At 37.9% G+C, this 25,003-nt stretch overlaps 2 protein-coding genes and 1 long non-coding RNA gene across 5 annotated transcripts; 1 reads left to right on the top strand and 2 right to left on the bottom strand.

Moving 5' to 3' along the window:
* Positions 1–99: 99 nt before the first annotated feature.
* ECHDC2 (enoyl-CoA hydratase domain containing 2) lies at positions 100–4,761 on the top strand. The gene is made up of 9 exons (XM_010716114.3): positions 100–318; positions 879–966; positions 1,089–1,175; positions 1,816–1,908; positions 2,456–2,512; positions 2,901–3,088; positions 3,485–3,535; positions 3,805–3,852; positions 4,468–4,761. Exons 1-9 carry the CDS (start codon positions 268–270, stop codon positions 4,543–4,545), a joined length of 741 nt encoding a protein of 246 aa, XP_010714416.1. The 5' UTR covers positions 100–267; the 3' UTR covers positions 4,546–4,761.
* LOC116216995 lies at positions 3,095–6,375 on the bottom strand. Its single transcript, XR_004160817.1, has 3 exons — positions 6,288–6,375; positions 5,419–5,517; positions 3,095–3,242 (listed from the first exon to the last, which is right to left on the bottom strand). It is a non-coding gene; the product is annotated as an uncharacterized LOC116216995 (long non-coding RNA).
* Positions 6,376–7,374: 999 nt separating this feature from the next.
* Positions 7,375–23,244, bottom strand: LOC100545946 (protein zyg-11 homolog B). Of its 3 annotated transcripts, none has more exons than XM_010716109.3 (15): positions 22,956–23,243; positions 22,628–22,699; positions 22,234–22,399; positions 19,140–19,894; positions 16,805–16,945; positions 15,709–15,885; positions 14,919–14,983; positions 14,144–14,243; positions 14,006–14,056; positions 13,249–13,410; positions 13,105–13,152; positions 12,307–12,504; positions 12,165–12,217; positions 11,180–11,277; positions 7,375–9,012 (listed from the first exon to the last, which is right to left on the bottom strand). In XM_010716109.3, the coding sequence occupies exons 1-15, from the start codon at positions 23,070–23,072 to the stop codon at positions 8,822–8,824; spliced, it is 2,394 nt and encodes a 797-aa protein (XP_010714411.1). In that variant the 5' UTR covers positions 23,073–23,243; the 3' UTR covers positions 7,375–8,821. The 3 variants fall into 3 exon arrangements, with proteins under 3 accessions (XP_010714411.1, XP_010714412.1, XP_010714413.1); XM_010716110.3 differs by having other exon boundaries at positions 8,822–9,012; positions 22,628–22,696; positions 22,956–23,244; XM_010716111.3 differs by lacking the exon at positions 22,628–22,699 and having other exon boundaries at positions 8,822–9,012; positions 22,932–23,244.
* Positions 23,245–25,003: the final 1,759 nt, after the last annotated feature.

Below are 25,003 nucleotides of genomic sequence, written 5' to 3'. Positions count from 1 at the left end.
TTTTTAAGATCTGCTTATTTATATTACTTGTAACATTACTGAATTTTACAGTCACCTAGAATACAGGATTTCATAGGCACCAACTTTCCTGTATTTCGTGGTACTGCCACTTTTACATTACTCAGTTGCTTTAGAATATACTTTGTATACATTTTCAGGAAAGAGAAGATGCAGCATATGCAGATATTGTTCCCATTTGATTTAATGCGGCAGAGAATTAAATGAAATATAATTGAACTTGTCTCCTAAGGTATTGCTGAAATCCTAATGAACCGACCCCATGCAAGAAATTCTTTGGGAAAAGTATTTGTAGATGAAGTGAGTATGGGCCTGGTCTGTAAACATGCTTGGAATCACAATCAATTAATCAGTGTGATGAGAATAGCTGTGGGAAACATGAAGTCAAGATTTGATTTCTTTCTGTGTTTGGGGCAAGGCAGGTTATCCTGAGGGAAAGGATTGCCATGGGTCTGTATCACAGTAACTCCAGGTGGGGAGCAGCCCAGAAGTGGAGTTAGATCAGCTAACTGAAATGTGAGTTAATGTCTTCAGTGGAGTAATCGCAGCAAAGATGTGCTCACTGTCAGACCTTAGCAGAGCTTTGATAATGTTTGATAGTAGTTTGGCTCATACCTGGACAGGCAGGAGAGCGTAAGGGACAGCAATGATCCATCTTTGAATGGAGATGAGAAGGAGATGGGAAACATCCTGAGGCTGTCACAAAGAGATTGCATATGTGATTTCTGGGAAACTCCTGGCACTAGCAGAGAAATTAAAAATAATTAAAAAAAAGTAAGCATAGATTAGAAGTTTGCTATGATTTCAGTATATACATCCATGTACTTAAAGCTTTTCTCTTTTTTACCTTTCCCTCACAGCTTTTCAGTGCTCTGGAACAGCTCCGCTTTGATGAGAAAGTTCGTGTGGTGGTGTTCAAGAGCAAAGTGAAGGGTGTGTTTTGTGCTGGTAGGTAATGGATCTGCAAACTGTGATTAAAAGTCCATGGCTCCTAAGGTTGTGTGCTACTCAGATTGTTTTAAAAATAAAAAAAAAAAGGCATTCTCACCTTCTTCCTTCTTCTGATTTAGGTGCAGACTTAAAGGAGCGTGAAAAGATGGATGATGCAGAAGTTGGACACTTTGTTAAAAGGCTGAGAAATCTCATGGATGAAATTGGTTTGTGACTATCTCAGCTGGAAGACTGACAGAAATTCTGTGGGAGGAGTAGGGTGCCAGCCCCAGCAGGATACCATTTAGGAGAGGTTCCCTGCATGGCTCCTGCTTATATCTGATATAGAGATCTGATTAGAATACCCACTATGCTGCAGCTCAACAAACAAGATACATTTCAGTACTGAATTCTCTAAGATGAAGAGCAGTGGACAGATGTACATATTAGTATCTGCTAATAATGAAGCATTCTGTATAGAATTCCATGTAATCCTTGAGAAACAATGCTAGACAAACTAAGTGACGTTAGTTGTCCCAATTTTAATATGTGCTTAAAAGCACTCATATGATGGTGACCTAAGAAGGAGGCACTTGGACTTCTGAATGTATTTGATAGTGTTAGGGTATTTATACCTGCTGCTGCCCACTCCTCTTTTTTTGGACCAATATTCTTTCCTTATTTAAGAACTGTTCTACTCTCACTAGAGAAATACCAAAGTTAAATCTGACTGAAGTACCAGTGAGAACAGCAGAATAACCAGAATAGAGAACTACTAAACGCTTTAAATTTAGGCTTTTAAGTTCCAGAAGTGAATGCAACATAGTTTTGGGAAGAAAACTTTATTACCTGTGTTGTCTTCTCTAGCTGCCCTGCCTGTACCCACAATTGCTGCAATAGATGGCTACGCACTGGGCGGTGGACTAGAACTGGCGTTGGCTTGTGACCTTCGAGTTGCAGGTCTGTGTTGCTTAATATAAGTCTGCATTTTAAATGAAGCTTACTCTTGTGATAGCTGACTGTTATTGGAACCCAGTAGGAGGATAAAAGAACTTACACAGTTCAAGAAGAAAGTGGGCATTTGTCCAGAAGTTGAAACATTTAGTTACTTCTGGGGAATTAATTTCCTTGCATACTTTTAGACAAGATTAGGATTCCGTCAGAAAACTATTCACTGGGGGGATTCAGAAGTTCTTATGTAGTATTGAATCAGCACTCTGGCTAGATCTAACATTCACAACTTAAATTAGGTTGGGGAAGAAGTAAGGCTTTTGCTATTTCAGTTCTTTCATTCAATATATTTTATCTACTGTGGCCCAAAGTTCATTTGTCTATACAGTGTTGCTACTTACCCCTAAAAGTGGCAGTTATATGCATCGCTCATCTGACTTGAGATGGACATTAAGCACTGTAGTGTTCAGACTTTCTAGCTACCTGGAAAAACATAGTACAGTTCATAAGGACAATGTGTACATAAGAAAAATAATAATTATTTTTTTTTTAATAGCTTCATCAGCTAAAATGGGTCTTATAGAGACCACAAGAGGGCTTCTTCCAGGAGCAGGTAACCTTCATTGTATCTTCAGCCTCTTACTTTCTCTACAGCTCCATAAATATTCTGCCATTAGAGCACTTGAGATATGCTCCTTATTTGGTTTTGAATGTAATTTAAGTAACATCTTCTAGTAGCCCGAGATCCCTGAATCTAGAGTTCTGCCCCAGATCCCGTCTTGCTGTCAATCAGTGGTTCTTTCACTCTTTTTCTCATTTATTAAAATACTCGAGAATGCTGAAGACTTTCAGATATTTGTTCAAATATGTGTTGATGCATTCAGCCAGTGGTTGCTAACCCTTTATTGTTCAGACTTCCCTCTTGCAAAAAAGACAAAGTGCTGTTGCTTTTTGGGACATTTCTGAGAAATGAAAAATGGTGTTTTTGCTCTCGTCCTAAGGTGGAACCCAGCGCCTGCCCAGATGTGTTGGAGTAGGTCTTGCAAAGGAACTCATTTTCACAGGGAGACAGATAGATGGACAAGAAGCCTTCTCAATGGGATTAGTAAATCACACCGTGCCCCAAAATGAGGAGGGAGATGCAGCTTACCAGAGAGCATTAACTTTGGCTAAAGAAATCCTTCCTCGGGTCAGTGTTTTATTTGTATTGTCACTGTAAAGAATGCATTTCTGCTTCCCTTAAGAAAGAACAAACAACTGAGATTTCTTTCCATGAAATATCCACGTCTTAGCTCCTGATATCCAAGTCTCTTAATTCTGTTGTTTTTTTGTGAGTGCAGTTTCTGTAGGAACAAATGTAACATCCAGTTATTTAACTCATAGGATAGTTTTACTTCCCAGACTTTCAGGATACATGTGCACAATGTAAGCTATCGATGTACTGATTGTAGATAACACTGAATTGTATTTTAGAAGTAGCTAAACAACTAACTGCTTTAGACTGAAAGGTCAGTTGGAGGTAGGGTGATGCTACAACTGCTTCTGTATTGTGAACTGATGTGGCTTTTTTTTTTTTTAAATAAAGGCTCCAATTGCTGTGAAAATGGGAAAACTGGCAATAAACAGAGGAATAGAGGTAATCTTTTTTTAAATACTGCAGTAAGGGAGGCAGATAAGCAGCTCTTACAAATTACTACAGTAAAAATACTTACAGCAGTTAACTATAATCGTTGTTTAAACAAAGCCTTTAGAACTCCTCTTAGAGCTTTTAAAGACAAAGTTAATACAGCAGGGTTTCATTCTCCAGATGATAGCACTGCAGTTCTAATATGAGAATGAAGTCTAATGCTAGTCACTACCAGTTAATTTTTACTGTGTGTCCCTTTCCTTCCCTCTTGTCTGCAGGTTGATATTGCATCAGGGATGGCAATTGAGGGGATGTGTTACGCACAGGTAAGTTCCCTTCAGTCTGCTTTTTAAAAGGAACCACAACTACTGCATGTTTTCTAAAGCCAGGGACTCCCAACATGTATTTTCTTCTCCAAGAGGGAAGACTAGCAGCTAAATCCTAAGCTTTGACAACATAAACCAAGCGTAGTTCCAGATTATTATTTCAGACTGTTAACTATTGTGTCTTGAAAAGTCCTTCCTTAAATAAATATCCTTCTGCCTGAAGTTGAAACTAGGAACATAAAATACATTAACTATAGCATGGGTTTTTCTAACAGCTTTAGTCTTAACTTAAAATTGCTCCTGTAGTCATTCTTTAGCAAATTTGGAGGGTGTGCACCTTTCTTAGTTAACCATTTAACTGCTGTGCCTCTCGGCAGTATTAAAAGGCATGGAAAACTTGTCCTAGGTAGTTCACTGATTGCTGGGCTTTGTCTTGGAAACTCGGATTTTCACTACAACCCAGCCTTTCTATTTTCCTCATTGCAAAATGCATTGTTTTAAGAAAAGCAATCTCTGCAAAGGGTCAAGACCACTACTGCTAAGTTAATTGGTCTAAGTTAATTACTTAAGTGTAATTCCTTTATCACCAAATATATATTTATTTCTTTAATGCAGAATATTCCCACAAGAGACCGTCAGGAAGGAATGGCTGCCTTCAGGGAAAAACGACCACCTCAGTTTATTGGCAAATAATGCTTCCTAGCTTCCCCCTTGTTGTCTTAATGTTTTTTTGTTTGTTTGTTTAAGGAGGATCTGCTAATTTCTTAGGATTATTTTTATGACTGCACTCTCTGTATGTAGCTCCTTCTCCATGCCTTGGACTGCATTTCTGAATACTCACTGGATCATTTTTCTCTAAGGATTCACCAATAAAGATTTAGCTTTGTACGGCCCATTGATCTTAAAGAATGTACATTTTTCCTTGTTCTGAATCTGAAACGAGTTAGCCCTAAGGCAGTACAACCAGATGAACAAAAAGTTAATCAGTTAATTAACTAACTGATTATTAAGGTCAGGATGGACTGCCTCCAGGCCGAACTGATAGATCTAACTTCTAACCTTGTTCTCATGCACACTGCTCAGTTCTCCTGTGCTTCAGTAGATGACTGCAGAATAATGCGTGTGTGGGCTAAGGTGGAGAGCAGAGCTGCTGTCTTCAGAGACAGCATACTCACTGCCTGACCATAGATATGATTTCATAGATTGTTTTCAGCCAGCCAGCTCTGAGGAATGCTGAATTACAAACGGGTCTGGTGTTTACTGTGACTGAAGGAGCATAAAACCATATTTCTAAACTGAAGTATAACAGTACAGAGGCAGTTGAAGTCCAAACATTTGAGCCCAGCTTCTTTCTTAGAAAAGAGGGGCTGAAATTGTCTTCCTCAAGGATTCACAAACTATGCTTTCCTGTGGGATAGCAACACTAATCTTACAGGATTGGCCTTTAAGAAGAGCTCCTCAAAGCAACACAGTATTTCCATAAACATATGTTTATATTTGCAGCTGTTAATTTGTCTTGGGGCTAATTTAAGTCTTCTATCAAAGTACATGAACCTACACTAGTACCTTAGCAGAGATTCTCTGGCCATCAGAAGCTCTTCGGGAGTTCTCTTTGTTTCAGAGATGTGGCAATTCCCCTTCAATTAATATTACAGTACCTAGCAGCTGAAGTGGAAAAAAAAAAATGAAAAAGTTTTCAGCTTTCCTAAAGTAGAGATAAAAAAAGCCTAGGCAAGAATGTGGCAGTCAGAAGTAGCTGAGGATTTCCTTTCTTTCCCCTGTTCCATTATTTAGCAGCTCTGGTGACACAGAAGATGGTATGTTAGTGCAGCAAAAACTCAAGCAAGCAAAAATAAATTAGACATTCTAATTCACCCATCACTTATGTACAGAGCCCGATTATAAAGAAAGATAAAAGGCCCTGTTTCTGAGTTGAAAATAACTGCTTTTAGAACAATTCTCAGAAGACTGAACAAAATAATACTATCTATAAAGCAGTCATAGATTCATAATGCAGATAAAAGCCTTTCAAATTACTCTGCAGTTTTTTGTTGGTACTGAGGAGTCCCAGACTTCCCTGTATACAAAGCAGTGGGTGCCAGCTGTGCACTCTGCAAGTTGGTCTTTGCTTCTTAGCACAAAAATTCCCTATGTCAGCAGTCACAGCTCTCAAAGATGTCAAAGAACACAGAGCAGCTTTGATTCTCCATAAGCAAATTTAAACAAAAAGGTAGAAAAGGATTATTAAATACGTGGTAGGCTTCAACAATGTAACAGTATGCTTTAGTTTTTCCTTTTCTTTCTTGATGAAAATTTATCACAGTGGGTCAAAGTATCATAGAAGTCATTCTGGCAAAAATCATCTGTGAAGCTGGCCTATAAATATACTGCATCTAAACATGAGATAAAAAAAATCTATTCTCTTGACAACTTACAAAGAAATAAAACTTCCCAAAGGTTGCTTTCCATTATCAGTGCTCTTCCACCATTCAGAGATGCCACTCAGTGCAGCTCTGTTGCTTCCAACTTCCCCAGACTGCAGCCTTCAAGCAAAAGTGAATTAATAAATAAGCTTTCAGTAAACACAAGAGATTATCAGAACGTATTAAGAAAATGCAACTTACCGTATTAGAAATTGTCTTTACAGTCTTGAATCAAACCAGAACTTAACAATACTGTAATTGAGATAACCTTAGTAGATTACACAGTACAGGTTTCGTTTGTAAAGGTCTGCAGAGGTAAAGCAGAGGCATTATCTTCAGCCTTCACAAAAAGGTAAATGCCACTGGCCTCCAGAATTACTCTACCCTGGCAGGATCTCCTGAAGCTACACAGCAATATGAAGAGTCTTTTCTGTAAGTGGCACATGCAAGTAAATTTTCTCTTTAGTAAGTTTACAGCTTGCAGCCATTCATATTTTTCTAGTTCTACTCACTGTTAATCTGAAGCAAATGAGAATAAAACAAGAAGGGCATAGAAAACCATTTACAATTCTCTGGCTGTAGAATTTCATTAAGCAACATCTTCACTATCTGGACCAGTGCCTGAATCAGATTCATTTTGTCAGCACATGATAGCAGAGATTTAGTTAAGATGTTGCACTAATTTCTCCTGTTATTAGGAAAGAATAGTACAGTAACTGTAAGAAAAGCTGTCGTGTTTGGTTTAGATTCTTGTAGTACCAACCAGTTCACATTCATTCCATTAACACCAATTTTGACAGGTTGTGCATGCCATTTCAAGTAATAAAACTTTCACTACAGAAGCCTGATAGCAGACATCCCAGAAGGGTGCTAGATACAAATTTGCAGATCATTATTTTAAACCACTTTTGTAATTCAAAGCTACAATCAATTTCTTTCTGAATCAAGAAAACAAGTAAATAATCAGAACACGTAGCAAAAACATGCTAGCCAAATTATATCTTCATACAAATAGCAGTTACGCAACATGACACTGAGAGTTACTAGATCACTTCATTTTGAAGTTGCTGAAGTACACAATAACTAGATAACTGAATAATAGAGGTGATGTTTTTATTTGAAGGATGAGAATTAGGAGGGAGAGGAAGAGGAGGAGTTAAAAATAGTAAAACATGGTCATCCTGAAGTAGTCATCCCTGCTCGTAAACTATCAAACATAAGTTTTTTTTTGAACTGACGTACCAATATATTTACAAAACAGTCTAAGAACATCAGTCAGTTCCTGTGGAAACATGGAGACTAACCAGACAAACAGAAACAATTCTTGAAATAAAAGTGAGTTTGAATCGACATGCAGTTTGCTTTCATCGCTTGTATTTTATCAGGCATCCATATGCTGTGCAATACGTTTCATTCAGCACATCATTTGAAACCCACAGGTAACCAAGAAATAAATTGTTACAATTAGCATCTTTATGTAAAATTTCACACCTCACAAAACAATGCAATCGACATGGGTTTTACACAGAACACTGGGTGATATTTTGCACTGAGGTGACTTGGAAATATAATTCACTGCACAATACTAACAGAGTATTTACAGAAAACAATCATTAGTCTCTTATAAATAAGGTGACCAAACATCCCAGGCCTCCTGTTAAAACATGCAATCCCTTTCAGGATGAGAACATTTCACTCTAACGAGCCTTCTCTTTCCCTATCAGTTTTTCCAAACAGAGAAGAAAGATCCCACACACAACCAAAAGCAGTCAAACAGCAAAACCCCCTTCATGCTATCAAGTTTAAAATCTCAAGCTTAGCTCATTCTTTTAGTGTCTCCTATCAATCTTGTTTCTATTGCTTTATTATAGCAAGTTTCCATTTTCCCTGACACAGTGCTGATCCCAACCTTACTGAGAGCACAGAGGACTCAGGAGAGCTGAATTTCAAAAAGGCATAGGCTGAGCAGCAAGGAAAACAAAAACGCAGAGCTGGTAGGCAAAAGAAAAGGAGGCTGAAGTCCTCATGTTCAGAAGGGTTATGAGAAGATGGACATTTTGGTCGCCTTAGATACAAGTCTCGTTTGGAACTTGCATGCAGGAACTTTTGTTTAAATCTGTCAAAGTGTTGAATACCACAACCACGCACAGTTCTACTCAAACACCAGTCTGGTAAACAGTTTTATAAACAGCAATCATAGGGATGAAATAACTTTCCGTCCCAGAAGTCAAAACCCAAGGTGTTCCTAGAATTGTTGGGTTTTTTCCTTCTCAGATGTGCATATTTATCTGTACAAGTCCAGTCTCTTTGTAGACAGCAGTAATCCTACAGGTATGACCAGCTCAAGCAGCGACCCTTTACAAGTTGCATATGCAGTTGCCATTAAAGTTGACATTCACCAAAGGTTACCATACATGGTTCTGGGTACCACAATTATAGGCAAATCACTTTAATGGTGACCACTATATTACATATTACTCCAACTACACACACATCAGAAGGGAATATTACAGAGACAATACTTTACACTCTTATACCTGCAGCTCTCAGTTTGGTTTATTTTGTTGCTGTTTTCTACATGGAGGTGGCCTCCCATGACGCATAATGTGCTTTTCCAAACTATCCAGGATGGCAATAGCAATCCTCTGGACATGTGGATCAGTCTGGACATTTTCCTTAATGTTGTACAGGTGCTGTAAGCCACCCTCTTCAATTAACATGCTGCAGTACCTGGCAGCTGTAATAAAAAAAGAAATAAATTATCTAGGATAGAAATAACAGTTACTGTAAACAATGCTTGAAATTCACTTTCATCTCCTAATCCAGGCAGCATTTAGGACACTTCCACAAGTTTCTACTGAAGTGAATTTGTACTTTGATGGGTGACAACAGGACAACAGAGTTATTTTGACAGGATGCAGACTGTATTTGTTTTCATGTCTGTCTTAGCTAGCTGTCTGGAAAGCACCTTGTAATATGCACAGCATTCTCTCTCCCTCACAGCATTTTAAGTGCACGTATATAAGTTTTAAGAAAAGAGAAGCAGAAGTATAGTCTCTCTGAGTACCCAAATAAAGCTATCTTCTTTAAGAAAGACTTTGATTTAGCATAGTTAACAAAAAATGGTACCACATATACACTGTGTCAATCATACAGACTTGGAGAGTGAAGAGGAAAGAGTTCTCTAGAAAATATTCTGCCAAATGCTGCTTAAGCTGACTGGTATACGGTATAGCTTAACTAGCTGCTAGGAAAACCTTTTCAGAATAAAAGTTACACTTATCTTTCAATTTCATTATAGCTTTTAAAAAGTCTGCATCGATTCCAGTGTTACTACATGGAAAGATCAGCTATACAAAGAGCCACACACACAGTCTAACACACACAACCTAACACACAAGTTTCAGAGGTTGTTCCAAAAAGGTCAGAGTGACTGTAATGCAATCTACAGAGCATTATGTCAGAGGCACCCAGTTGCACTGTTCATCTCAGTGAAGCACCACCTGAGTTGTTTAAATCCTGACATTAAACATTTCTGCAGGGATCACATTTACTGCATTGCTGCTGCTATTTTAGGTAAGTTAGCTCACTGAGGTGGCTACAGCATCATGAAACAGCAAAAGGAGGAAAAAAAAACAACAAAAAAAATCGACAAGAAAAATCAATGCTATTAAATCCAGACCACTTTTTTACCCTCTTCTAAGAAGGTGACAAAAATACAATGCATCTTCTCTCCAAAGATAAAGCCTTTTTAGTGCCAAGCATCAAAAGCTTAAGATTTTTTCTCCCATAAAACACTCCGTATTTCAGAATTAAATACATTCTTCCCCAGAGCACATTATTACATTTGCTACCAAGCATTTGGTTTCTCTGCAACTTTCTCTGGAAGCTTCTGGCACCAACTGCCATCAGAATTAAACTTTGGGACATATACTCAGGATATAAATATAGATATCTAATAAATACACAGAAAAAAATTAAGACTCTACTATACTCAGATTAGGTGAACTTTATCCAGTTATTCACAGCCTCTGCATTCTTCAGTGCAGTTACTCACTGTCAGGACAAACCTCTGTGGCATGCTGAAAGCTCAGAGGTTAGGCAGCACAAAATAAACACTAAAAAATAAATAGAACAAGTAAGACTGTACTCTGAATTAACAAGGTTGAGGCACAAAGAGGGGAAGAACGTTTGTTTTAATTTCACTAACACCAAATTAATTGGTCTTCATCAAAAAACTGTTACCCAGAGTCTGACCACTACAACTTTGTCAGAAGATATTTTATTAAAAAAAAAAAATTAAAAAAGCCAGGAAGGTTTGTCAGCTCTTACATTTAGGTATGCTCAGGGGACTTACTTCCTACCTCAATACTCGTGCATTTCATTACATGCTCTCAAGGTATTTTACAAAGAAGATGCTGGTGTTCTCATTTTGCAGATGGGAAAAATAGATTGAGAAAGTGCCTTTCATGTAGCAGCATATTATTGCAAAAGGTAAGTAAGAAAAAAGGCAACAAACTCCTTTCAAATTAAAGAGAGCAAGGATTACAGCAGGTAGTTGTCTTACTATCAGACCTTACAGGTACTTACAACTTACTTGCCTTTTACTAATATTAACATCTCTGAACAAAAACACCTATGCAAGCTGCAAATGTAGGTAATCCTAACACATGTATACATTTTGAAATTAATATTGTGCATCAACAGTAAAATTCTGGTAAATAAAAAGGATGTAGAGAGCTTTTTATTACTCCTTTCCTGCCTCATTTTGGGTAAGCCTCAATGCAGTTTCTCCAAAGTACCAGAAATGAAAACCACAGAAATTCCTATTAATCTCACTTCATGCTAGTGAATAGTATGCTAAGGAATAAAAACTGTATGGCTAATTTTATCTTAATACATACGATTTTTGCTGCAGACATGCTGCATGGCCCACACTGCCCATAACTGGACGCCTGGTGTCATGAAACAGCCAAGTAGTGGAAAAAATGGATTGAAAGACCTATTAGAAAAGAGACAAATGATCACCTTACTTTGTTATTAGCTATGCCTTCAGAGATCATTACACTGCCTACACACCTGCTGGTTTAACTGGAAAAGACTTTTGAGAAACTTGGAGTTTTAGATGCAGTGACTGCCTTTTAACATTTAAGGCAATAACTAGCAAAAATACATATAGTGGATACACAGTATATTTTTGCCACTACATTTTGATTCTTACTCCTTAAAAATAGTAGTAGACAGTGGAAATAAAGATTAAGCAGACAGTGATTATCCAGTTATACTTTATATAGCTAGCAATAGGACTAGAAGGAATGGCCTCACGTTGTGCCATGGGGGATTCAGGTTGGATATTAGGAAATACTCCTCTGAGAGAATGGTCAGGTGCTGAAATAAGCTGCCCAGGGAGGTGGGAGAGTCACCATCTCTGGGTGAGTTCAGGAATCATTTAGATGTGGTACTGAGGGACATGGCTTACCATTATTGGTGAAAATAAGTTGGACTAGATGAAATTAGAGGTCATTTCCAACATTGGTGATTTTATGATTCTTTGGCCTCAAGCCCCCTTACTTAGGGGGGATGGTGCTTAACCTTGTGTTCACTAGTGTAACCTTACTGGTTAACCTTTGCATTCAAGTCTTTTAGATCCAGTGGACCTGAATAACTGAAATGCAGTCAGAAAAACACTATATTTACCTTTTACAGGTGCCCCTACCCTTCTTTGATCACAAAGGAAAAATCAGCATGTTGTGTATTTTAAGTTGATAGGTGTTTTTTTCACTGGACAAAACCATGTCAGGCCGACAGCTTACTCTGCTTCAGGAACAAGTTTTAAATTTAGTTCAGTTCTGCTGTATTTTCCAAACTCTAAATCAAGGCAATAGTTACCTGTAAGCCACCATCTCACATTCTGGAGTTGGCCAGTTCAAAATGGCAGAATGCTGCAAAATACAGAACAAAGAATATTCAGTCTCACATCCAAACATGCGAAAATTGAAGGGCGTGATAAAGTGCGTCGTCATTTCAGTACCAGCTGTTCAAGGAGAGACGTTCTCTGGCTGCGACTTAACGTCCAGGCCTGCTCTCCTCGAGATATTAGATGTGCAATAATCCCTGCTGCAAAATAGCTGACTTCCACCTCCACACTGTGCAATAGTTTACTGATGTGGTCTATAAAGTCCTTCCACATTAATTCAGAATGGAGTTCTTTAACTTCAGCTATGTTATTCTGGAGGAGAGAGGAAGAGGGAGAAAAAAAACAAAACATTAATAAAAATAATATGATCAAAGGAAGATGAACATACACATATGAACTACACTGTGCAAGTAAACACGTATAAACACCAAGATGATAATCACATATCAAATACTGGAAGCTTTTCCTTTTTAATACAGAAATTCACCTTAAAATAGAGGTTTTATCATAAAGTAATTCTGACCCATAGCATGTAGATCACACAAGTTTATAAGCTAGTTTTTATATTTTCAAAACAAAATCAATCAATCTCATTAAATCTCACCAGTGCGCAGTTCTGAATTCCACTGATTTTCAAGTACTTTTTGCATTTAGATTTATCTGAAGCCTGACTCTCTGCCCTTTCTGAAAAGCTCTTCTTGTTTACTGTAACCATCGATTTCAATAAGATTAGTGCCTTTGGAGAACTGACAAAATAATCTGAAAAAACGTCAGTTGTGAGTGAAGAACATTATAAAGATTAAAGAAGAATTTAAAAATACTCGACACTTTTTCAAATTAACCAAAGTTTTTCAAATGGAAAAACGATGGATTTTTAACAACACAGTTTTCAGACGTTTTTGTTCATCTCACCAGAAGTCCAAGAACCTTCTGTTGAATGGATGATTCTGATGGAAAAGACTGTGGGGAAAAAAAAAAAAGAAATTATATGTAACTGTTTACAGTGTTAATTATAAACCTAGGTTGGCAATCCACAACACAAACTGTACTCCTCACCTCTAAAACCCTCATGAAAAGTTCAAGACCTTGATTTTCAATGAAGTGCCGACACGTTGTTGGTGATTCATCAGTGAGGTTCCAAAGTGCGCTCAGTGTGAACTTGAGGGTTGTATCTACAAGATTCTGATTTGTTTTCTGTTTAACTATTTGTAGTAGTTGCTGGAAAAAAAAAAAAAGATTGCATATCTAAAAACCTGTCTGTTCCTCTGCTTGATTCTACACAGACTCAGGTAGAGCAGACTATCATTTATAAGCAGAATAAAGACCTATGTATTTAGGGTCAAACTTTACCTCTCAAAACATGCTATTAAATGTTTTGTTCCCTCCTTTCAACACTGTCACCTGGCAGAGGAATTCCTTTGTTTCCACCATAATTATATGCACAGTACCATTACTGTTGGCACAAAGCCATCCACATAACTCTGGGAGCCACACGAGCATTGACAGCACTAACAATTTAATTCTAATATTCTCTTTTTAAGCATCTTTAATCTTATAGAATAAATTTCAAATCAATAATCTCTTGTTATTTTACTTCATATTAAATTTGGTCAAGCTTTTCCCACTTAGATTTCTTTTCACCTCTAGGAAATTCTCCAGGCTTTGTTGTTCAAAAGAACTTTCAAATGAATATAGGCTAATGCATTCTTAGAATTCTCTCTCCTTATTTTTGTATTAAATCTTTAGAAATACTGTTTGCATGAATAGCTTGAGAAATTGGTATTTTTGACTGTCAAGAAAACATCTGACATACCCTAACAATGAAGAGCTCTGCGCCAAGCTGAGCAGTTTGCTCCGTCGAAAGCTGTAAATAAACAAAACTATAATCAGCATTTTTTAAAGGCTTCAGAAATGCTATCTAATTGATTGTATCAAAGTTTTAATTTTGTACCTTTGCAGCAAGAATGGAAATTATGGCTACAGCCATCCTTTGCATGTTTTGATCTTCATGATTACATAGCCACTGCATAACAAGTTTGGCTGCTTCAAACCTGAAAGTTAACGATAAGTTTAGTTTTCACAAGTCTCATAAGTCTGAATCAGAAAAAGATGCACACAGAAGACTCTCCAGATAGAAATGCATGAAACAAACACGAAGTGTGCCTTGTACCAAAAAACATCCAAATGAACCAGGAAACTACAGGTACTGCATGAACCTCAGTGAACTTTGCTTAGTTCTTTGCTTAGAACCTCTTACTTCTAATTACATACATCAAAGTGCACAGTAATTGCTTCTAAAGGAAGAAAAAGTTGATGTGATCTTCTGAAACAGCAGATGAATATGCTTCAAAAGCCTTTAAGCAAAACATTCAAGTAGAAAGTCTGTGCAAAACACAATCCCACTGCCCCCCAGAGAAATTTGACTCCTCTTACACAAAAATAGATGTTGACCCAGCCAGGTGAAATCAAGAATAAAAATCCTTTAGTATGCAGGTATAATTCAAAGCAATTGTGAATTAAAGGCCCAATATACCACAGACCACACAAATGAGCACACTGGAATGATAGAAATTGAACAAACTGCAGCCAGAAATCCAGTGAATGATCAAGTCTTTAGAGTAACCATGATTTTCCAAAGATCAATAAATCATAAGCTTATTTCAGTACTCAGCAACAGAAAAATTTTCTGCAATGCTACAGCTCATTTTAACTGACATAAAACTTGCCTGTTAAATGGAACATCCTGAAGTATTCTGTCACTGCACAGAGAAAGAAGACAATTCTTTTGCAGCTAAGAGAAATTAAAAAGAAAGATTTCAGAGATGCACATACTTCAGAATACTTTCTTGCTATGAATCCTTAAACATATTTTCAAAGACTGTACTGAAAATGATTGCAACTCAAAAAAAAGAAAAAAAAGAGGAGCATTAGAGTAATATTATTCCCTCTATTCCCCCAGTGTTGGTCAAATACCATTTTGCCTGAGAACGTGCCATAAAATTCTGGCTTGGTTGTTTAAATTTTTCATATAGTTACCAGACACATACACACAAAATCACACATGACACTTCTAGACACTGACCAGAACATTTGTTAGGACATATATCTAGAACTGTAACTACAACTATAGATATCTAAGGAAACCCTATGCAAAACAGAAAATCAAAGCCCATTTAACTCCTAATATTTCACCATACAAATGGGTATTTTCAATAGTGACACTTGTCCAGAATCACACCACGTCATTCAACACTGACCAAGTAGATCAAACTTTTCATAAAACCTCTAAAAGTCTTTATAGGAAGCCACATTATGGTTAATATTGATTCTATCAATTACAGTCCTATAAGGAGGAAGTAAAAAAGGAAGCAGTATTTACTTAAATCTTGCATAAATGCACCTGTATGAATGCTTGCTTACAGCTACTCTTGAAGAGAGTCTGAATGAGATCTGGAGAAACATTTCATGAGGTCCACAAGAAAAGAAACCAGTAGATAAAGAAATTTCATCTTTTACCTGTTGATGATTTGGGAAATGTTCCATGGCTTTCAGGAGCAAGTGAGTGACATCAGCCAGCAGTCTCACAGGCATGCCTGCTGCTAAATCTTGCTTGGTTAGGTTGAAGACGCACGCACTTGCTGCCAACTGCACTGGCAAATTCAGGGGATGATTTCTCATTCCAATAACCACAAGCTGAAATGCAAGAGTTTTGCCCACATTACATACATATGCACTTGTGCACATACCCCATGAACAATCCACTGCTGCTGCAAACCACAACAGTGATTCAGCAGCACCCAGAATCTGCCTCACAGAATCATAGCCTCCTTTTCCCTCAAGAGAAATCCATATGGTGTGATTTTAATTCTCAGAAAGAATATTTCCCTCTGCTCTGAGATTCAAAACTGGCAACTCCTAACTCCTATTTCTCCATCTCCTGTGCTGTTTGCTGCAGCCTCTCAAAGGAGATGATACCTTCAAATAGAGCAGAAGACCTACATTTTTCACAGCTTTTTCCCAAGATGTTTTTGGCTATGCATGATCTCTGTTAAGAAAATATTCTTATTTATCACATTGTTAAAATCTTTTTGATAATGAAGCCAACGAGATCAAAGCCATTTGTTTGACTTGAAAGAAGATGGGGGAAGGAGAAGGGACTAAGCCTATTTCACTGATGTTTCTCTTTATGACCATAGTAGAAATTAAATCATCTCTGGTGTTCTAACAATGAAAAGCCAATTCCTAGAATGGGTGTTAAGGAATCTCCATTAGTTAGAGCCAAATAAATAAATATGATTTGACCCAATACAGACTGGATTTCAGGACATAACTTTGCACTTGTAGAAAACTCCATTCAAAATTACACATAAGTGCTACTAAATTTGACATTACCAACTTAGTCCAAATCAACTTTAGTTAATATAAAATGCTAATAGAGCATTCATCCACATCTCCATACTTAAAATGTTGTTAATTTTAATCCATCATAGAATTTTAATCTAAAGAAGTGTAAAAGTTTAAAAAATTTTTTCACCAGGGCTTTGAGAATGGCCTCCTTAAAATTCCTTTAGGAATGGCACAAGACTTTCTCATCAAAACTGTATTATTTTACCTTCAAAATTTCAGGCTTCGTTTTTTCCATTACATGTGTCAAGCTGAATAAGTGAAAGAGTGCTTCTCTCACAAAGAAGGCCCTTTCACTGTAACGCTTCAGGGCTTCAGAAATCTGAGTTTCATTTGCTTCTCCTGATACCTGTGAGCAGAGAAATAATCTTTAGTTCAAGATGTCATCATTTACTTGAAGAATTTCGTTCATAAAGTTGCAAACCTGCAGCTTCAAAGACACAAATATTTAAGCCAAAGTCTTCAGTAAGCAGATAGTTATGTTAGCTGCCCATCTTCATCTGGAACTACATGATCTATAAACACTCCTCATAAAAATTCACTTCATGAGCCAAAATTAGGCTTCAGTCATCTCTATAAGCTCAGCTATATGAAACAGCTACTTAAAAGTAGCACTTCATAACTAATAGAAACTGCCTACAATACATCAAATGCTTAAGAGCAGTACACATAACTACATGCTCTACAAAATTCCTCTGCTAAGCTGACAAATATGGTATTTTGGCTGATATTTTTGGTTTGTGCTTCTAGCACTGCCAACAAAACAATATTTCCTTTTTATGTCTGCAGCAGGTTTCCTATAAACTCAACCTGTAGCAATAGCTTTCCAGCATTGTATTAAAGAACACAATCATACTGATTGCAAAAGAAATCATCCTCAAAACCAGCCTTGAAATACATGTGAAAACTAACAATTTTAGGTGAAGGGAGCATTAGAAGATAAGAGCTATTGACTAATACCAGCTTCATCTTTAATACTCTTTAAACTATTCAATCAGCAACTAACTGCAATTTTTTTCCACTTCCCAACCTTCCCCACCTTCCATTTTACTCTATTTTGCCTACTTCATATCTGCATTGCATTGTTATAGGTGGTTTGCTCTTCAGCCCTGCTACTTAAAGAATTGTTGCTGCAAACACCTTTTCAATACTCTCAGGGAAGCAGGCAGAACTTGTTTTACCTAATTTGTCACACAAGGAAAAGCAAACATTCATAGATGGAAGTGACACATTTCATGCATTCTGCATTGCAGTAAGCCAATTTTTTCCAAACTTGCTAGACCAGGAAGATATCACAACCCTGACAGAAGTGATACCAGATTGGACTTCATGCTCTCTGCTGATTAAAACAGAGCAATTGTATTTACTGACATGTTTTGCAGACAACCAAACCCTATAGGAAGAACTTCCACATGGCTTCATGGTTTCAGCTACTATGTTTGTCTAGTGTTTAATCTTGTAAGAATTTTCTATAATCATATTTCACAGGACTGTTATTAAGCTAATGATATTTCAGTCATGCTGTCTCCACGAGAGCTGTGTTCTGTTTATTATTTAGTAGTGTCTAAACTGAGCAGCTGAATAGTTCAGTACAGTCACTAATGAATTCCAGGTCACCTCAGAAAAAAACAACAAAGACTGCCTTTGCATAGCAGTCAATTGTATGAAGCATATATTCTTAACAGCAAGGATTATATTGAACTGTTCTATACCAAATGTGAGCGGTCATTCCCTGATGCCATACATCAATCACATCAAAGGGGAACTTGCTTTCTCCGGCATTGTTTCTACACTCATACATATTAACACAGCTTTAACAATTTGGCTGAGTCTCTCAAGTACCAACTTGAGAGTTCAAGGTGAAGTTCAAGTTCAAGGTGAAAATTATCATTAAATAATTGCCATAACTGCAATGAAAAGGCATTCTAAATTTTTAAACCGAAGCATAAAACAGAATTTGCACAGGAGATATTTGGCCACATTATGCAAAACCTTCCTCAGCCCCTCCATAGTTTCCTTTCAAGACCTCCAAAAGGACCTCTCAAGGTAGGCAGAAGAATTATAACGAGGAAGTTACAAATAGTGATGGAACACAACAGTAGCTCAGTCATTAAATTTTATCAGCTGTGTTAATCATTAACTGCTCAAAGCTGATGCAAACCATACCTCAACCTCTAACACTTTGCTGCCTCGTGCTACACACTGTGCTGGAAGCAGGAGAATATTGTCAGTAAATTACTTCACACTAGATCAAGTTCAGCTCTCCTAGACCTAATGTATTAAATCAGGACTTGAAGCTCACTGAAAAGGCACAGAAAATAGATGCAAATATGTATGTTATATTCATATTTTTACAGTGATATTATTTACATCTAGAAGTTTCTATGCCAGAATTAAGTAGGAACTTAAAGTCAGTAACAAAATTCACAGTAAAAAAAGGAACCTACATCCTCCTCCTCAAACACCCACATGCATTTGTTACAAATGATTAGATCTGTATTTCCTGAACATTTTCACTTTTCTGACAAATTCCCCCACTTAACCTTTAGGTTTCCTTCTCCTGTTAGGAATTCTGAGTAGCCGGCATCGGTAGCTAGCAATCCTACAAACTGCATGCTTGGCCGTTGCTGGATAAATGCTTCTACAGCCTTATCTGTGACATGCTTCCTTCCAGAAATGTCCAGAGACACGAGGTTTGGCAAAATATCTTTCTGTTCCAGTAAACGAAGTGCTATGTCTGATGTGAACTGTTTGTCATCTGAAATATCAAGGTGATTCAGATATTTTAGTTCTCTTATAACATCCAGAATCTGAGTTGTGGTCATTTTCAAGCATTTCAGGTGGTGCATGGTCAAAGATTTCAGGCGATCTTTGCAGGTGAGAAGTGCTGTTATGTCAGTAACAGAGGTGTTTGATATATCCAGGCTCTCCAACCTAGGGAGCGAAGCGACATCCGCCAGGTCCTCGTTGTAGAACAGAACGTTGGTAATACTTAATGCACGAAGCCCTGACAGCTGACTGAAGCACCTCTCGTAGGGGTCTTCCAAAGAAAGAGTCAGTGAGTTCAGCACAAGGCATTGAAGGTTTTGTTGGATCCATTTATTGCTGCCAAGCCCGCTTATAATGTCTGTGATTGTTATATCTGCATTCACCCCAGTAGCATCGAGTTCCACCAGCTTGTGATGGCAGAATGCTTTCCGGAAGGCCACAGCAGAGATCTTTGCTTTCCGGATGCAGGCTCGTTTCAAACGCATCTGATTGCCTCGGAAGATGCCCACAGTGCCATCATTCAGAAGCCCTGTTGGAAAACAGCATTAGTGTTTGGTTCTAGTATTCTAAAACAGCATTTCTATTTTGAGAATCTAAAGGGAAACGAGAAATAAGTGTTAGCAAAGAGAATCCATTGCAAAATAGCACACCTTGGACCACTGTGCTCCTGATCTCACAAGCTTTTGAAATTCTGCTTTGAAGATTATGAATGCACTTTTGGATAATTTCATGTTAAAGAATAGGACAGTGAAATTAAGATGCAGTACATTCACAATACACGTCTTGTTCAAAAGGTGGAACATACAGCAAAATAAGACACGGGTATGATTTGAAAACATTCAGACTACAGCCTGCTGGTTTTGGCTTTTCTCGCTAGAACTGGATAGAAACAGAATTTCAACATTCCTTGGAAGTTTTAATCCCTGGACACAGTTCTGTTAACCTCAACGTAGCACCAGCAATTAACAATCCACTTGCATCTTGCTTTAACCCAATTGAATACTGAAGCATTCAAATGAATTCATAAGCAGGATCAATACTCTATATAAGCCAGTTATTTCACAGATCCTTCATAAAGAAGGTAGGAGTGTTGCTCAGAAACAAGCTACGTGTGAGAAAGAAACCTAAAAAGTGTTTCAAAGAGAAGCAGCAGAAGGGTAAGTAAGAAGTGGGAAGGAGAGAAAGACAGCAGTGAAAAAAGGAAATATAGCAGTCTTGCTGGAGATTATTATGCACTCATAATTTTGCTACAAAGCAGAAAGATTAATAGTCTTTTCCTACAGAATACTGACAAAACACTAGCTGAAAAGCTTAGTTTCATGCACAGGATTACACAAAACATACTGGAAACACCAAGATACTTTGTGTCATCAGCAGAGGAATTACTGTTTTATAAACAACCACATGAGATGGGTATGTGTACACAAGCATACACATAAACGCAGTGGGAAGAGTCTTTCCTTCTAGTTTTGCTCTAGAGAGCTGTAAATGTCAGTGTCCCTGTTTTGTACCTTCAAGCATACTGAAGACAGCAAAGAAACTGAAAACACAATATATTTGAATAAAAACAATTAACGCTACAGTTTGTCTAGATCTAAGTCCTGAGCTAGTAACTGCCTCTGTAAGGAAGATTAATATTAATTTAAGATCTGCAGAGCTTTCTCAGCAACAAACAACTCAGACATTTCTGACCAGGTAGCTGAGGAATGCCTCCGTTGCACAAAAAGGAAAGATATAACGTGAGGCAATTGCTACTCAGGAAATAAATATAGTGTAATAGCTTGGTTAAAACATAACTTAAATGTAACTATTTAGTTACCTTTTCAAATGAAGGATCAAGTTGAGCTCCCTGGCTGGCCTACCTTAGCTAATCCTGTTCATCTGGCAACATTTTTTTTTTGGCCTTCCTGCACTCTGACAGTGTCTGCGGTGTTTCTGTGGCTGCCATCATCACTGTTAGCACTGGCAGTACCTTTCTGTTCTTGAGTTGGATTTTTCAAGGCTCCCCTAAACTATTACTTAACAGAAGGCAGTGCATGCTGAAAATTGAGAGGTTTTTTGCATTTGCATATTTCTAGGACAATCTCTTCTGTTCTATCAGACTGGAAACAACTGAGAGAAGCTAGAACACTAATGTTTGCACGGCCACAGGAGGGGCCTTCCCTCTGTTTATAGCAATTTTCTTGTGTCTGTCTCATTTCTAAGGGAAGTTTGAAGGAATGGGAATCCTGCCTCTTCTCTAGGGTAATCCATACATTCACTGCTTTCATCCCATGAAGCTTTTACACAAGCTTAACATTTTCCTTTGTCATGCTTAAAGAAAGCAAATAAGACAGTATCTCTCCCATCCAACGCCCTGAGACAGGCCAGTACCTGACACATAAGAACACCACACACTCTTTAGAAAACAATTACATTGCACCAAAACTGCTAAAAATCAATGAGAAACCATTGTAATGAAGAAATCAAGGTCATTTCAGAGTTTAATTACATGGACACATGGCAAAGAAAACATAATTCAGTTAATTAGTCTGCAGGAAGTACGGAAATATTTGAACACTGTTCAAAGTTGAGTTAAATCTTTTAAAAAGTGATTGAAGGATCCATTAAAGAACAACCACTTAAAAGAACATTTGATTATAATCCTAAATGTGAAACAAAGGCCTTTCTGTTTAGAGCTCTCTGTATGACTGTGTGACATCCAGCTGAACTTATGGCACAGCCAAAATGCCAAAAATTTTCTACTCAAGAGACTAAGGAAAGCATTTTAAGTAGCTCCAACCCATCCTGCTACAAAACACACCAGAACTGCAATGTCACATCCCAGTAAAGTGCTCTCCCTGATGACCCACAAAGAATTGCTTTTACCATGAAACGCCATCGTCTGCAGCAATCGATCAGCCACTTCCTGAGGAAACATTCCTGGCTCCTGCAAGCACAGCGTTCCATCTTGTCTTTCTGTACAGAACTTCTCTAGGTTAGCAGTGAGGAAATTCAAGCAGATGTCAAGTAAGGAGTAAGGGGAAGCTTCCTCCTGTCACATGCAAGACACAAGGAAACAGAGGTGATTTAGTCAAACCATTTTCTCTGCGATTCTTCCACATGTCTGTTTTGGGGAGAGTAATTATTTTTGTTAGCTCTGCTTACACTTGAACAAGCAAATATTAGAGGTGAGAAGCCCCTTAGAGCAGCACTAAGCTGGTAATCCAGGTCACACAAGAAACGATGCCAAGCTGGTGGGCATTTCTCTCTCAGAACCCACCTGGTCTGTCTGCTGGCGTTCACAGAGAACACTCTTTATTTCCGATGAGAGAATTTGAGTGTGTGAAATCTGCTGGGAATTAGTCAAGATAAACTGAATATATTTGACTGAAATAATTATTTCTTTCAATCTTCCATTTAAATCAGCGCACACTCAAAGCTGACCACCAACTTACATTAGAAACAAAGACAAACCTCGTGTAGTTTGGAGGAATTTTTGATACCAAAAAGGACAGGTGAAATCCAAATCTTTAAAAATAAATAGATAAATAAAATCTGTGCTGCAACGAGGTAACAATTCTTACAGTATTCCTTCTAATAAAAGATACCAGCTTCCTTCTCTTCATGCTGAGGACCTGGAAATCCTCTATAGCACTGGAGCACCGAGTAGGGAGGACAAGGTGGAAGATGAACTTCAAGTTTTCCTTCAGAGCCTGAGATTGCATATTGATATCTGGACACCTCTGAAGTTTCCCTTTTTTCAGTCAGTGTTAAGAATAGCCTTCTGTTTTCGGTCTCGCAGATTAATCACAGCACTGTGAATCATCCCCAGGCTGCACAAAGGAGGGCTGACTGACTGGTACAAACTCCCCCAGAGAGCTTTGAAAATAACAGCATCAACTGTTGCCACATCTCATCTGTAGGGCTAGGGGGAAAAAAAAAAGGCAGCTTGCTTCTTATATTGAAAGTTGTGGATAATTTCACCTTTCTTTTCCAGTTCTGTTGCTTTGTTAGCCTAATATCCTCGCTCACCATTCAAGTACAGATACAAAAGTTACATAGAAGGAATATAAAGAAAACAACAATTAAATCTTCTAAAATAACACGAACCTATGTAAAGACTGGGAGGTACCACATTATTAGATGGAACAGCACATATCTTTAATGAATCATACACTGTCAACAAAGAGAGACTGCAGCTCAATAGCTCCTGAAGGCTTAAGTACAGGTTTGGGAACAAGAAACTCCGAGTCACTCCAACACAAACTCCTTCTGCAGCATTCAACATGCCACTTCCAACTCCTTTGACTCGGTCTCACTTAATTTTTATTCAGCTTGATTATTAAATATCATTGTTGAAGAAACAGGAGTTATTTGTGATGCATTCAATGCATTACCAGAAAACAGCAATTTGGGCTGCCGCCCACCCTGAGCTGATATGGAGGGACAGAATCTGGAATCGTTAACGCCTTTTGTTTCTTACAACGTGCAAAAACACCTCAAATACTTCCCAAGAGAAATTCAACCAGTTATTTTTAAATATTAAGAGAAAATAAAAGAGGAAAATATTTTTCTCAACCTGACATTAATACACATACAAGGCTTAAGACAGCTGTCAGCTCAAATGAAAATCAGAATCCTTACTCAAAGGAATATGAAAACGATTCTGAGCGCAGCAAAGACAGGCACATCTCTCATTAGCTCTCGCGCTTCTAATTTGATCCTTAGACATGACAAAAGCCAGGATCCGGGCTCTGTTCATCCCTTCTGGCACTGTTGCATAATTTGTGCCAGAAGAACTAACACACTTTCATACATCAGCGAACAAACTCTGATGAGAATTTTTAGCCCTGCAGACAGGCTGCTAGCATATGACTCACAAAGCTATTTTCTCAAGCAGCACCTCTAGCTGGCCAATCTAATCCAGAGACACCGCTTTAATTTTTGTATGAAACAGGCACTTCAGAAGTCCTCACAGTACCTCTCTATGGCAATAACGGGACCGAGACACAGGCTGGGCTCAGTGACACCTGTGAACAGCAGTGCCATTTTTATTCTCTTCTAGCAATTGCAGGAGAGGTTTGTGACTTCTCTTCAGTTTGTTGCAGAAAGGCTGAAGAAATTCAGCAGAGGCGCTGGAGGTAACAGACAGAGGAAATGCTTTTATCCATGTCTAATAAAGTCTCTTGACAAGAACCATAAAAGTGAATTCCTGCTACTGAAGTAGAATAGCTTGAATGCTACCTGTAAACCTCTCACGTGACCAGCAGCATTCTTTTTCTTAACTTCTCCTTGCTTTAAGAAAACATTGCCCACTTAAGGAGCTCAGAATGAGGCTGCAGCTGCACCTGAACTCCTTCTGGGTTAGGATTTCCGTGCTTCCTTTCTCTAGCTATGCTTCTGCACATCAGAACAAGCCTAGAGAACAAGCCTGGTACTTGCCGTGCAGTTCATATCACTTTCTGGTTCCAGTACTTTAATGCAACACCATAAATGTGTGTTACCTTCAGCTCGGGATTTATTTCATAAAGATCATTCAGAACCATTTCAGTACAACTTTTATCACATAGGTCTGACTTTTTCATAGCCACCTTAATCATCCAAAACTAGCAATTTCTTTCAATTTCAGCAAACTAATTCACTGATCAGATTAAAA

Source organism: Meleagris gallopavo, chromosome 10, assembly GCF_000146605.3.
Source record: "Meleagris gallopavo isolate NT-WF06-2002-E0010 breed Aviagen turkey brand Nicholas breeding stock chromosome 10, Turkey_5.1, whole genome shotgun sequence".
NCBI classification, from domain to species: domain Eukaryota; kingdom Metazoa; phylum Chordata; class Aves; order Galliformes; family Phasianidae; genus Meleagris; species Meleagris gallopavo.
This window is presented reverse-complemented; position numbering and strand designations above follow the sequence as displayed.